The sequence below is a fragment of the Aspergillus affinis genome (assembly GCF_023601865.1).
Source record: "Aspergillus affinis strain CMG 70 chromosome Unknown NODE_13_length_462506_cov_86_819959, whole genome shotgun sequence".
Lineage (NCBI taxonomy): Eukaryota > Fungi > Ascomycota > Eurotiomycetes > Eurotiales > Aspergillaceae > Aspergillus > Aspergillus affinis.
This window is the reverse complement of record NW_026515794.1, coordinates 417,819-430,806: the sequence shown is the minus strand read 5'-3', so window position 1 is coordinate 430,806 and position 12,988 is coordinate 417,819. Positions and strand designations below refer to the sequence as shown.

General features: G+C 51.2%; 6 protein-coding genes across 6 annotated transcripts; 2 read left to right on the top strand and 4 right to left on the bottom strand.

Moving 5' to 3' along the window:
• Window positions 1-1,381: 1,381 nt before the first annotated feature.
• On the bottom strand, window positions 1,382-2,602 carry KD926_001999 (uncharacterized protein; the record flags this gene model as incomplete). The annotated part of the gene is made up of 2 exons (XM_053096947.1): window positions 1,382-1,595; window positions 2,427-2,602. 2 exons carry the CDS (start codon window positions 2,600-2,602, stop codon window positions 1,382-1,384), a joined length of 390 nt encoding a protein of 129 aa, XP_052959156.1.
• Window positions 2,603-3,985: 1,383 nt separating this feature from the next.
• On the top strand, window positions 3,986-5,374 carry KD926_001998 (lactonase family protein; the record flags this gene model as incomplete). Its single annotated transcript, XM_053096946.1, has 4 exons — window positions 3,986-4,246; window positions 4,310-4,418; window positions 4,486-4,956; window positions 5,019-5,374. The coding sequence occupies 4 exons, from the start codon at window positions 3,986-3,988 to the stop codon at window positions 5,372-5,374; spliced, it is 1,197 nt and encodes a 398-aa protein (XP_052959155.1).
• A 133-nt stretch (window positions 5,375-5,507) lies between these two features.
• Window positions 5,508-6,427, bottom strand: KD926_001997 (DUF3632 domain-containing protein; the record flags this gene model as incomplete). The annotated part of the gene is made up of 3 exons (XM_053096945.1): window positions 5,508-5,932; window positions 6,004-6,067; window positions 6,128-6,427. The coding sequence occupies 3 exons, from the start codon at window positions 6,425-6,427 to the stop codon at window positions 5,508-5,510; spliced, it is 789 nt and encodes a 262-aa protein (XP_052959154.1).
• Window positions 6,428-6,848: 421 nt separating this feature from the next.
• KD926_001996 (putative MFS glucose transporter) lies at window positions 6,849-8,397 on the top strand (the record flags this gene model as incomplete). The annotated part of the gene is made up of 2 exons (XM_053096944.1): window positions 6,849-6,947; window positions 7,024-8,397. 2 exons carry the CDS (start codon window positions 6,849-6,851, stop codon window positions 8,395-8,397), a joined length of 1,473 nt encoding a protein of 490 aa, XP_052959153.1.
• A 414-nt stretch (window positions 8,398-8,811) lies between these two features.
• On the bottom strand, window positions 8,812-10,467 carry KD926_001995 (GMC family oxidoreductase; the record flags this gene model as incomplete). The annotated part of the gene is made up of 2 exons (XM_053096943.1): window positions 8,812-10,233; window positions 10,327-10,467. 2 exons carry the CDS (start codon window positions 10,465-10,467, stop codon window positions 8,812-8,814), a joined length of 1,563 nt encoding a protein of 520 aa, XP_052959152.1.
• A 443-nt stretch (window positions 10,468-10,910) lies between these two features.
• Window positions 10,911-12,749, bottom strand: ugd2 (putative UDP-glucose dehydrogenase Ugd1; the record flags this gene model as incomplete). Its single annotated transcript, XM_053096942.1, has 3 exons — window positions 10,911-11,840; window positions 11,895-12,029; window positions 12,102-12,749. The coding sequence occupies 3 exons, from the start codon at window positions 12,747-12,749 to the stop codon at window positions 10,911-10,913; spliced, it is 1,713 nt and encodes a 570-aa protein (XP_052959151.1).
• Between the last annotated feature and the right edge of the window lie 239 nt (window positions 12,750-12,988).

Here is a 12,988-nt window from a genome sequence, read left to right as displayed (position 1 = left end):
AGCCGTAGGCTTATTCTTCTCACTTTTTCAGCGGTTTTTGGAGTGCTAAACTCGGTGCTTTGTGACGTTGTTGATCGTGTATCCGGCCGCGGTATATTGTCATGATAGGGGTCATATAACTCCAATTCATCAGTAATAAACTTGGAATTAATAGGCCAAAGGCCTGTTAATTTAAATCCAAGCTTAATTTTATGCGGCTTGAAGGTTTTTCGACAAATTTCCCCTATTGAATGTAGGAATTCATCCTTTGAAAATTTGCGGCATCCAGTCATTGTTGCGGCCTCGACAGCCTCACTATGCCAGTGTTTATAAACACTAAACACTCCAACATCGAGAGGCTGTAGTATATGACTAGTATGTGAGAGTAAGAAGAACAAATTAATATTATTCTTCTCACAAAATTCGACAAATTGACGCGTCATATGTGATCCAAAACGATCACATAACACAAGCCTTTTTATGTGTAGACTTCTTTTCCGCTTTTTAAATCTGCAGTTTTCAGCACTCCGTTCTCGATATAGTGTCAGATAGGAACTTACTGCTAAACATCTACCCGCCATGACACGATAGGGTAACGGCCATCGACCGGTGCCTCGTTGAGCAGATAGATAACATCATAATTACGACAGCTCTGTACCAGCATATTTTCCGCGAATAGGAGCATTTGATCAAATGAAAGTGGCTCTGCGGAAGACAGTGTCGCACCTAGGAACTCTAGCTCGGGCATAATAAGGGCCAGAGCTCGCGTACATGTGTGATTCTCGATACATTCCGGATTACCCTTTCCTCTATTGAGGACTCGCCGGTCTCTTCTCTCTCGAAACTATTCGCCATAATGGCGGGACAACTTATCAAGACGGAGACGAACGTATTTCCTCTTATGCTCTTTATTTACGGATTCTGCGGCTGTAAGGTCCCCTTTTTCAAGTAGATCCTGAACGCGAGACTTTAGTTTAACAAGCTCCGGGTTTTTCAGGATGGTTTTCTCTTTCTCAGCTGGTATAGTAGTAGGCAATCCAACCTCCCGGAATTGTCTATAACCTTGCCAGTATTCTATGTGATAGGTCTCGTTCGGCTCATCAAAAACATCACTAACTGTATCAATAGACGAACAATGCGCTAGATAATGTTCCGGATAGATTGATGCAGATCGATGGGCATATATCTGCGATACCGGCGCAGAGCTATGCCTGGCTGTTGAATGTCAGAACGTACACTTCGGCTGTTAAGCTGATCAGGGGCAGTACTAACCTTCGATCTTCTTCCCCAGCTCTCGACGGATATCATGGATTGTGGGCTGGTTAGAATAACCCGCGGCAATAAAAATGTTACGAAGAAAGTAACAGAACCTCTCTTTCGTCAGGGGTACCTCTTGTGGGCCTTAGGCTGTGACATTTCGAAATACTGGTACTTCGAGAGCTTCTGTCTTCCAGCGCAGTAGGATTTCGGTTCTCGGTCTATAACGGAAATCGTACTCCGCTATATTATCCAAAGTGTCGATACCGTAAAGAGCTCCGTGCCTTATAGCAATAACAAGCAGCAGAAGACCTGAAGCAAATTGCAGTCTGTTATCGTCCCGGATTCCAATACCGAATCTAAACGAGTTTGTTAGATTAAAGGACGTTCTATGTGGTAGTAAACATGCGTGTTCTGCAAAATGGGTATACGTATACTGTATATTTTGAATTTCTGTGCTTTTTTAACTATTGCTGGTTGATTCGAAACCCTATCTTTCAAGGTTCGTCTGGGTTTGGGCTGCGAAATAACACCAGTTCAAGATGCTGCAACCAGTCAAAGATTTAGGAAGAGGTATATATTGGGTGGAGAAATTTACCTGGAATCAAAGGCCCCTCTGATCTTTGTGTTTGCCATCTGAAATGAAGGCCCAATTCTTGCGCCTGTGAAGAGAAATACCTGCAGTGCAAACAACATTAAAACTTTAAGAAGTCTATGGACGAAGACAGGGTAATCACGTGTCTACATCGAAGTCACCAAGTCTTTGTAGTCGTTTTTCGTAAGGTCAATTTCTTCTTCTTTACGTTCTCAATTTTCCCTTCTTCTGTTAAGCCTTTTTTAATTCACTTCAGTTTTGTTAGCAAAGTGTGTCTTTTATGAACTAGGGTATATATTTCAGTACAATTATCTTCTTTAATAGTGCTGCCAGTTACTTCCTCGAAACTACTAAAAAATATTTCGGCACATGCTAATATAGTCCTAACAGTCGGCCGTTTTATATCACTGAACCGGCTGCTGCCCTAAACAGAGCGGACATTGCGACGAATAAAATCTTTGATAACGACAAGATTGGGAGCGGAACAGCTGCATTTTAATTTGTAACTAGCCCACTCGTATTTATAGTGTACCAAATATCAAATGTTTTAAGTTCAGTATGCCTCAGGGCAAAATGTAGTTAAGAGATAACTTACGCCTTGTAAAGCTCTTCATACTCCTTTTGCAGCTGTTTGACTTTATCGGTGCGATCATGCTTTTTGCGTATAGTATCCTCCTCGATATAAGCTCTTGAAACATAGCCATTTGCTGCATAATGCTCAAGGCATTTCTGCCGGTTTTTTGCATTCTGGAAGAAGCTCTTTCTGCCCATTGCCTTGCTGGTGGCCGGGAAAACGGAGCACACAGAACTAAGGGAGATTTGTCTCTGAAAAAACGAAATTAGAGGATAAATTTTGGAGGGACATTGTGATTGCATGCCAGATAACCTACTTAAAGGAGGAGAGTTATACTTTTATACCTTCTTCCGACACTGCCCTCAAGATGCGTCGTTATTGCCCTCAGAATTCGTTTTGCTTGATTGTACCAACAGGGGGCGAGCTGAATCCCATCGACTCCTAGTTACGTTATACTGAGCGGACATTTGTGCGGGCTTAGATAACTCTAAAAGAAGTTATCGAACGTAGTTGTCAAATTACCCGCACAAAATAAATGAGGATAAGCGGCTCAGTGAGTAACTAGTTACACGTAACTGTTTACTGAGTAAGCACTAAGTGCTCAGGGAGCAGTGATCCGTGACATGAAATACTCACTGAGCAGACCCCTGAGCGCCCTCAGTAAAGCGGCGGTGTCCTGAAGAGGAAGACTACGGTCGTCCTAGAAAATCAAGTACGTATAGGTACATACCTATGTACTGGAACTAGGTTGAGCGCTTCAAGGATACCAGTGCGTGAGTTAGGTGCAGGAAGTGTACTTCACCAGTACCATTTGATCTGATTGCGGTGTATGTGTTAACTCTCCCCTCATGAGACGAGCTAGCTACGATAGGTGGACAATTTATATTGTGGTTTTTCTTTTTGTTCACAGTTCTTGCTCACCTCTGTGATTTCACTGATTGACTAGTTACTCTGAATTTCGGAGCCTTTTCTCCTTTCTTTCTTTGCCCCACCGACATCTATCAAGTAGGTAAAGGAACAAGCTTTTTTCGATCTGGTGGAGTCGAATGTAGGGTAAGGAGATAGTATTCTTGTTTTGAGTGCTTGGATCAGATCTGAATTCGGGTCCAACGGCTGAAATAAGCTTGGTGGGGCCACCAAGTCAATTAGTGAATAATGGCTGCGGCTAATTGAGACGCTTCCTCGTGATTCAGATTACGAACTCGCTGGGCGAAGCAGTATTTGGAGGGGTGGAGGAGTGAAGATTTTAGTACACTATGATCCTAACGATCTTCCAGAAGTAACTGCATTGTTGTGGCATTTATCTATGGAGTAGTTACTCGGCACGGAGTATATGAAGGGTTTTCGGGTAAAGTCCGATCCGCGCGGCAATAAGCATATCCGCTGGCGACAGCCAATCACGTGTCGCCCCGCGGGACTGGTGCCTCAGGCGCGTATCGACTGCCGGAGCGGATGCCGACCCCCGCATTCCGAGAACGGGATTGACTTCGGCTGTTGGTTCTTCCCTTCTTCCCTTCATCTCCTCCGGCTCCTACAGTGGGTTCCCCGGTTTTCCCTCTCTCTCCGGGGAACCCAAAACCATGCTTCTTTCTTCCAACTTCTCCCGCACTCTCCTCTCCGGATCGAAACTTCCCTCGACCTCAATTCCTCGCTCTCTATCCGCCAAGCGCGCCTTCTCTCGCTCCCTTCCTCCCAACATGAAGCACCATCTGATGGTCGGTACCTGGACCCCGCCAGGCCGTATCTACACCGTCGCATTTGACGATGAGGCCCTCACGCTGGAATTGGTCAAGAAGACCGATATCCCAGAGGCCGAGCCTATCTCGTGGATGACATTCTCGGTAGGTTTGGACTTTTGTTGAACCCAAACTTCTGGATGAATTGCTTAAGCTCGCGCCCCGCAGCACGATAAAAAAGCCATCTACGGCGCCGCTATGAAGAAATGGAACAGTTTTGCGGTGAACAGTCCTACCGATATTGTTCATCAGGTCTCACACCCTGTCGCTGGCCACGGTACGCGTCCCATCCTGCTGCATTTCGTTGAGTCAACCTGCCTAATTCAATCGCCATCTTCACGCAGAGCTCGCCCCCAGCGCCGATACCAACACGCGCGCCATCTTCGTCCTAGCCGCCCATAAACCCCCATACAACGTCTACGGTAACCCGTTTTACAAATACGCAGGCTACGGAAACGTTTTCTCGGTCGAGTCCGACGGGCGACTGGCGCAAAACGTACAGAACTACGAATACGAGCCCAACACGGGCATTCACGGGATGGTATTCGATCCGACAGAGACGTATCTCTACTCGGCCGATCTCCAAGCCAACAAAATCTGGACGCATAAGAAGGACGCGACAGGGCAACTGACGCTGGTCGATTGTCTCGAGGCACCTTCGCCGGACGACCACCCGCGCTGGGTTGAGATGCACCCGAGCGGAAAGTATCTCTATGCGCTGATGGAGGCGGGAAACCGTTTAGCGGTATATGTGATCGATGAGCGAACCCATGTCCCTGTGTTTACACATATTACGTACCCCTTGCTACCCGCAGGTGAGTCTACTGTTTTGTCTCTCCAGCCAATCCGATTGACGGGGCTAACGATGATCGACAAGGCCTCCCCCCTCGTAATAAGTACCGTGGCGACGTCACCTTCACGGCCCGCAGCGGAGAATACCTCTTCGCCACGACGCGCAGCAACCACTTCGACGTGACGGGATACATCACGGCCTTCAAGCTCGGTCCGAACGGCAACATCGAACGGCAGCTTTTTATTAACCCCACCTCAACTAGCGGCGGGCACTCGAACGCCGTCAGCCCATGCGATTTTAGCGACGAGTGGCTGGCACTGTGCGACGACCAGCTTGGGTTCGTGGAGATGTACCGATTCCGCGACGAGAGGCTGGCGCGCGTGGCGCGCGTGGATATTCCGGAGAAGGGATTCGGAATGAATGCCATTTGGTATGATTAATGAGAGATGAAAGAAAACACCGGTGTTTCAGGTTTAAGCATTCAACCCCTGTACTTGGGTCAATATAAGATATTCATAAATTCAGAATACCTATGGGTTTCTCAAAGGACGCTTCGTAGGAAACAAACATCTCTCAAGCCTCAATCTCCTCCATGATCCTCTTCGTCTCCTGGGCCCTAGTTGCCGTCTCGCCTCCCTGCACTCCAATAACCCCCAGCCGATCCTTCCAGAACACCCATCTTTCTAGGCAGTACTTGGACGGGCCGGAATACAAGGGCCCCGGCTTAAACATCCTTTCCTCTGGTAGCTCGACCGCCTTGGACGTCTCATAGATGAGCTTTCCGGCGTACTTGATCCAGACCGCCACTGCCTCGATACCGTTCTCGAACTCTGGTCCCGATATCTCGTTCTCCAAAATATCGCGCATCGTCCAGAGTCCGAAATTGCCCCAAGTAACCGGCTCGAGGTTCAACAGTCGAGCGGCGAACGCGTTCAGGCGCACCCATTTCCGGGCCTTTTCGGGCCAGGAATCGGCTTTCTTTACGTTGTATTCCGGGGCTAAGGGGGGCATTAGCACTTATTTCACTGTCAGAGGGGCAAGAAAAGTGTCGGGAGCGGGGCCTGTGTACGGTTCCAATGGTCACGCATCTGAGGTCCCAAGAGAGGGAGATCCGCCCACAGGCGGGAAGTTTCCTGTTTGCGACGCATTAGTGGTTCATCACAGTGCCGTTGAGAAATAGATCAACTACGCACCCCCCAGATCTTAATCTCCGTGGAAGGCAACCTCGTCAACGCCTCGATCACCTCGACCAATCGATCCTGATAGGGATGATCCTGAGGAATCTGGTCGATCAACTGCTGGACAACCAGCCACGTGTCTTGACAGAATGCGCCCGGGTCGGTGGGTACCAGGGACGATTTCTCCTCGTCGATGCGCTGCGCCGTGGTGGCTGCGGAACCCGATCCGTCGGACTGCAGATACTCATTGAGGTGTTGAAAGAGACGGTCCTGCGTGCCGGTGGAATCTTCAGTTAAGCGGAGAGAGAGCGACATGGCGAGGGACAGCAGTAAAATCTAGCTGAGGCAGTAGGTGTGTGGGTAGGTATGGTAGATAAGAGGGTGAGAGATATATAGATGGGTGTGGACAGGTGGCGGGATGCGAAGACGCCCGCGGAGGATTATGTCCATGTTTAAAGCACGGCCGACTAGGCACATACCTAGGCGGGGTAAGAGCACGACAGTGTAGGGAGGCCCCTTGCACTCATGAGGAACGAGGACATAAGGAGGCTTATCCCAGGCGGCTGATCAGCCTGCGTCCCGTGATTGGTGCCTGCGATTGGTGCCTGCGATTGGTGCCTGCTGGTAGTGCCTTGATGCCTGGGTGCCTGGGGCACCTGAGGCACGGGTCCCCTCCCCTGGCGCTCCGCGGCCAACGTCATATGGTCATCTCCTGATTCCATCTATCCGCCACAGTATGGCTTCCAACAATTCAATCCGTTCTGCGGTGACCCCGTTCCTGATCTACCTGGTGTTGATCGCCACCTTAGGTCCGCTGCAGTTCGGATATCACTTGGTATCTCTACCCGAGCGTCACGATCCTGTGTGGTCCGACCCCTGCTGACGAGTGTACTGTACTTCTTTCATAACAGGCCGAGCTTAATGCCCCCCAAGCTGTGGTTACCTGCGAGCGAAAGAGCATCCATTCCTCCGCGAAGCCCATATCGCATGGTCTACCACAATGTATCCCGATGAACCCGTCCCAATTCGGTCTTGTATCCTCTATCTACACTCTAGGGGGGCTTCTAGGAGCCTTGCTGGCAGGGCCCGTCTCAACAAAGCATGGTCGCCTAGTGGCGCTACGAGCGACGACTATTTTCTTCATACTCGGCCCTATCGCGGAGACGCTTGCCCCGACGATATCCGTCTTGGCATTGGGAAGATTGCTATCTGGCGTGGGATCGGGTGCCGCCATAGTGGTTGGACCGATCTACGTGTCGGAGATTGCTCCCCCAAACGCAAAAGGATTCTTCGGTGCATTTACCCAAATCATGACCAATGTTGGCATCCTCTCGACCCAGTCCCTTGGTTATTTCCTCAGTGAGGGAGGCAAATGGAGGGTTATCCTGGCGGTCGCAGGCTTCATCGGGTGTTGTCAGCTTCTTGGACTGTTCTTGGTGCCGGAGAGTCCCATCTGGCTGGCAGAGCACCAAAGGGCGGATAGAGCCAGACAGGTTCTGCAGAGAATACGCGGCAAGGATGCGGACATTGTTGAAGAGATTGAAGGATGGCGAAATTCGGGGGGTGACTCTGGATCTGGAGAGGAGCAATCACTGCTAATGCCCCCGTCTGCCAACATCCCTCCAAAGCAGCCCCCGGTCACCATCCTGAATGCCGTGACGAACCCTCGATACCGTCCTGCCATTGTTGCCGTCGTCGGGGTCATGGTAACCCAGCAGCTTACAGGCGTCAACAGTATCATCATGTACAGCGTGTCGTTATTGCAAACCATTCTTCCCACCACCGCAGCCCTGCTGACAGTAATCGTTTCGGCGATCAACCTGATCATCACCCTTGCCTGTTCGCCGCTGCCCGATAAGATCGGTCGGCGATCCTGCCTTCTGCTGAGTATCAGTGGAATGGGATGTAATTCTATACTGCTCGCCTTGGGGATCTATTTCCACCTGAAAACCGTATCGGTGATTGCTGTTCTGCTGTTTGTTTCTAGCTTCGCTGTTGGTCTGGGTCCGGTCCCATTTATCCTGGCTTCCGAGCTGGTTGGGCCAGAAGCGGTTGGAGCTGCGCAAAGCTGGGCCCTAGCAGCTAACTGGATCGCAACGTTTATTGTGGCCCTATTTTTCCCGATGCTGAACGATGCGTTAGGAGGTCGCGGTAAGATCTATGGGATCTTTGCCGCGATGGCCCTGATCCTTGGAGGATTCATCTACGGATGGGTACCGGAGACCAGAGGAAAGGCTAATGCGGACGAAGTCTGGGGAAGAGAGGATCAGCACCGAAGAGATTGATAGACTCCATTCATTTGTAAAGTATAAGTAGTACTAGTAGTTAGTTAGTACCTTCGTGCAGGGAGAAAGAGAAAGTCGGCCCCCTTAGCGTGCACGAGCTGGAAATGAAAAAGGCCATCATCTCCGTTCATTCCTGGTTTATCGGTCCGTTTGAGGGACTGCCCCCACCAGATCCTTCCCCTAGTGGGTTTCGCCCAGGTCATTAAGATGTGCAGCACTCGAAGTACATGAGACCAGAAGGAAGGGGCAGGCCGAAACCAAACCGGCGAGTTCATTTCCCATGGACCAAGCCATTGAAGTGCTTGCTTATGCTTGCAGGGTTGAGGAGATATTACAAAAATCATCACGATATTTAACCGTGTTCTTATACGTAATATGATTCTGCCTCTGGGGAATAGTTGATTACAACACATTCTAGCCTGAAATCAGGTCCGCCGCTTTCTCAGCCAGCGCATACAGGACGGCCTGGTAATGCCCGGTGATGGGAACGGGGAGTACGCTGGCATCCGCGACTCGCAGGCCTTTGACGCCCTTGACCCGCAGTTGAGTGTCGACCACTTGTCCCATAGCTGCCGATCCTCTTGGATGAAAGAACGTGATTCCTCCACGCCGGACGTTCTCGTCAATCTCCTCGTCGGTAGAATCGGGTCTCATAAGTTGATTCTCTGGTCGGGGGACTTCATGATCTACTATCTCCTTACCTTCGGGAGTATCGAGAAGAAGCTTGGCCACCGTTCGAATTCCGTCCCTCACAATCGCTCGATCCACTTCTTTCGAGTAGTAATTCGGGTCAATTACAGGAGGGCTCGCCGGGTCAGCATCCGAGAGGGTGATTTGACCGCGTGTTGCAGGGGCCATCAAGAGAACAGCAGTGCTGATGTGCGTGCCATCCATAGGTGTCTCAAACCCGGCTACGGCTTGACTCATCGGCGCATAGATGACCAGAACCTCGGAGTGAGCGAATGTTGGATCCAAGTACGGATGGTCCTGGGGATCTTGTCCATCATCGGCCTGCAATGCCGGTGTCAACTTGTCCGACGGGGTTTGCAAGGTCACATTCCAATCGTAGGGTACTCCCATGCCATATGCTGGGCTCTGCCAAAGCGGAGTTCCCATCGAGAGGCCCTGTTCGGGATGACGCAGTTTCCACCATTGGGGGTAGCAGAAGTGATCATGGAATTTGCGACCGACCTCTGGCGCATTAAACAACTGTGGGATGTTGTGTGCCGCCAGCTCTTCCGCCGGTCCGATCCCAGAGAGCATGAGCACCTGGGGGGTCCGGTATGCTCCAGCGGAAATGATCACTTCTTTGGAGGCATGGTATTCCTCTCCAGTTGCCACTTTCACCCCGGTCACGACCTGCTGGCCATCTTGCTCTTGGAGGATCACCTTCGCCACCAGCGTGTCGGTTATAATAGAGACGCTCCGACGCCCCGACAGACCGTATGCGTTACTGGCAAGTTGACGCTGTCCATCCCGCCAATTCTCTCCGAAGTCGGCGAGCCCCAGGGGGCTCCCATCGTTGGCGTCTGTAATATACTTGACACCAATGCGTTTCCATGCAGAACGGATCGGCTCCTTCAGCGGATACTTGCGGTCCGGGCTGGTACGGGCGACAATCATATTATGAATCGGACCGCTAGTGCCGTGGATGGCCGGATCGACATCGGCATCGTAGTGTAGTGCGTCTCGGTCTGCTTGAAGTAAGGGAGAAGGCCGTCGTAGCTCCAGCTCGAGTCTCCAACGAGCTTGGCCCAGAGGTTGTAGTCCGCGGAATTGTCCCGGGTCCAGGTGCCGTAGTTGACGGAGGTACCTCCCCCCAGGGCCCTGCCGGCACTATTGTAGCTATCACGTTTGTTGAGATGCTTTTGCGGCACAGTGGAGTAGTCCCAATCCAACGGGGAAAGGGGAGCGGCGAAGCACGCCAACGGGGTGCTGGTGAGAGGATGATCGGGGGCCAGCCTCGATGATCAGGATGCGGAGCGACTCGTGCTTCTCTGATAGTCGACCGGCCAAAGCACAGCCGGTCAGGCCTCCTCCAATGAGGATGTAATCGTAGGAGTCAGACATGGTGGACGTGGAAGAGGGAAGATGGAAGTAGTGAGTGAGTACTTTTGCCGGCCGTGAGGTGGGGGTGACGGAGGTATTTCGCTGCTCTCCTCGCCCCCAACTGACTCAGACAACCCAGATAACTAGGTATGGTGTCCTCTGTATGATGGTGTAGCCAGCCTCATAGGGGGACTCTTTCCCCCCACCGGCGGTAACCAACAAACAAACAAAGATAGGAAGGAAGTCATCCCAGTTCAAATGTAACCCAAGAAGAGGATCCACTCGGACAGCCCACTTTCCCCTGCAGTATATGGGAGGGACCCTTTGAATGAGCGTCCTTACTGCTCGTCTAGAGAAGATCAGTCAGCAGAGCTATAATGGATCATCCAGAAATGATGGCGCGGTGGGAGGATGGAAATTTCAGTGGGTACAAGTACACAGATAGCTCTATATAATTTCTCCTGCTAATGCAACTCCCTGGCTCCGAGCTGGAGCATGTTAAAACCCCACTGCTGCATCTGGAACCGGTCGAACGCTTCTCGCAGGTCCAGGAGGACTTTCGGCTGCTGCATCTGATGTGCAATACCCTGCCAGCGCACGCTCTCATGGCTGAACTCGCTCCAATCCGTATGGACCACTACAGCATGACATCCCAAACATGCCGTCTCCACCGAGTCCGCTACTGTAACCAACTCTCTCCTCACTCCAGCACTAGCTAGTCCACCTTCTATCTGTCTTCCGTCAAGATGCGGATCAAAAACATGGACTCTCACCCGTGTCGCAGTCAATGCTCGCACCAGTCCCATTCCTGCAGTCAAATCTTCCAAGTTCCCCTTCGATCCGACTCCCAAAACCGCAACGCATCTCTCTTCTCCTTCCCCAATTCTTCTCGTGAGCCTCCGAGCCACCCATTCCCTCTGAAATCCATTCATCCGCACCACGGATGCCCAGTACTCCGCCACCTCGGGAACCCCCAGCTCCCTCGCCAGATACACCAGACACATCACATCCGTCTGCAACACTCCTAGCCCGAATCCTGCTCGCTGACTCAGCCCCAGCACCCTCGTGACGTGGTCCATATCCGCATTTGTCGACTCGCACAGCACGCTCAGTGAATTGAGACTGCTAATCTGTTGTGCTAGGAACGCGTTCGCTGCAATTTTGGCTAGTTCCGAAGACCATGCGTCCATGGTTAGGATCCGATCCTCCGGGATGAAAGGCGTGTAGAGTCGTTTCAGGGCCGTAATGGCCTCCGGTGACATGTCTGACGAGTAGATGTGTCCGATTACGATTCGCGGCGGGTATAGGAGGTCGCGGAGCGCGGAGCCGGGGACTATGAAGTCGGGATTGGAGAGGACATCAAAGGTGGCAGAGGGTGAGGCGGTTTCTTTCAGCTGGGGGGTTCCGTTAAACAATGAGAAGTGATGGAAGTTACTACTGCGACGTACCACTTTCTTGATTCGTGGGACGATGCCGCATGGTGCGGTGGTCTTTTGCACGATGATTTTATGGCCGGTGGAGACTTGCGCGATGGCAAGGAGAGCGGATTCCAGATGTGTGAGGTCTACTGTCGTTTCCTCGATCTAGTTTCGATCAGTATCTGTACTATTCCGAGGGGGGGGGGGCTCGTGAGAAAGTAAGGGAAGCAAGCGTACATCAGTTCCAACCCTCGTTTCGAGACACAGAAAAACCAAATCAGCCGGCGTAATGCCCGCATGCATATTCGTCGAGAAAGTCACATTATGTAACTTCCTAACCCTAGGAAGCTGCGATACGAACTCGCCGAACTCTGATTCCGGCTCCATCGAAGTCTGTGCCTGCGGCGATGCGATTTCTGCATCTTCGAATAGAAGCTCTTCTACACCTGGCTCGGAGATGGGAACTCTATCTGAATTCCACGCGGAAATGAGCCGTTCGTCGCTGTCGACGATGTAGAACTGGACATGTGGGTTCTGCGACGCCAGTACGAGACCCGTCAACGTGCCTGTGCTTGATGAATCAGCCCATCCACCTATGCGTTCGTTGACCAACATGAAGAAAGTCACCAAGAAGAGGAGAAGCAAAGACTCACCTACATATCCCGCCCCAATGATGCACGCACATCGTACATTCTCAACCTTACTCGGTCTGGTCACAGGTAGCGCCTGTAACTGGATCTCCTCAACACTGTCAGAATATGTGTGCCCCTTCACCACAACGCAAGGGGAGTCCTCGTAGCTCTGCTCGATGGTTTTATATTTTCGTCGCGAGAAGAAGATCGTCAGGCCAGCTAGTACGAGGAGAAAGGGTATGAATGGCATCATGTCGAGATTGACGGAGGGGCTAAGATAGGTAGTAAAGTTGGGTCTGCTCCAGGTGGTCTGTCCGCGACGAGCTAACTTGCTCTAATCTGTCGCAGCGAGAGTGCTTGTAGATTTGAATATGGATGCAGGCTAATGGGGACTCAGTGGCTCACGGGCGAGCGACGCGCCGTCTTCTTTTTTTTCTTGATTAATCCGTAGAGCTAGTTCCACTCTAACCAGCGAACTGCTCCGCCGGTATG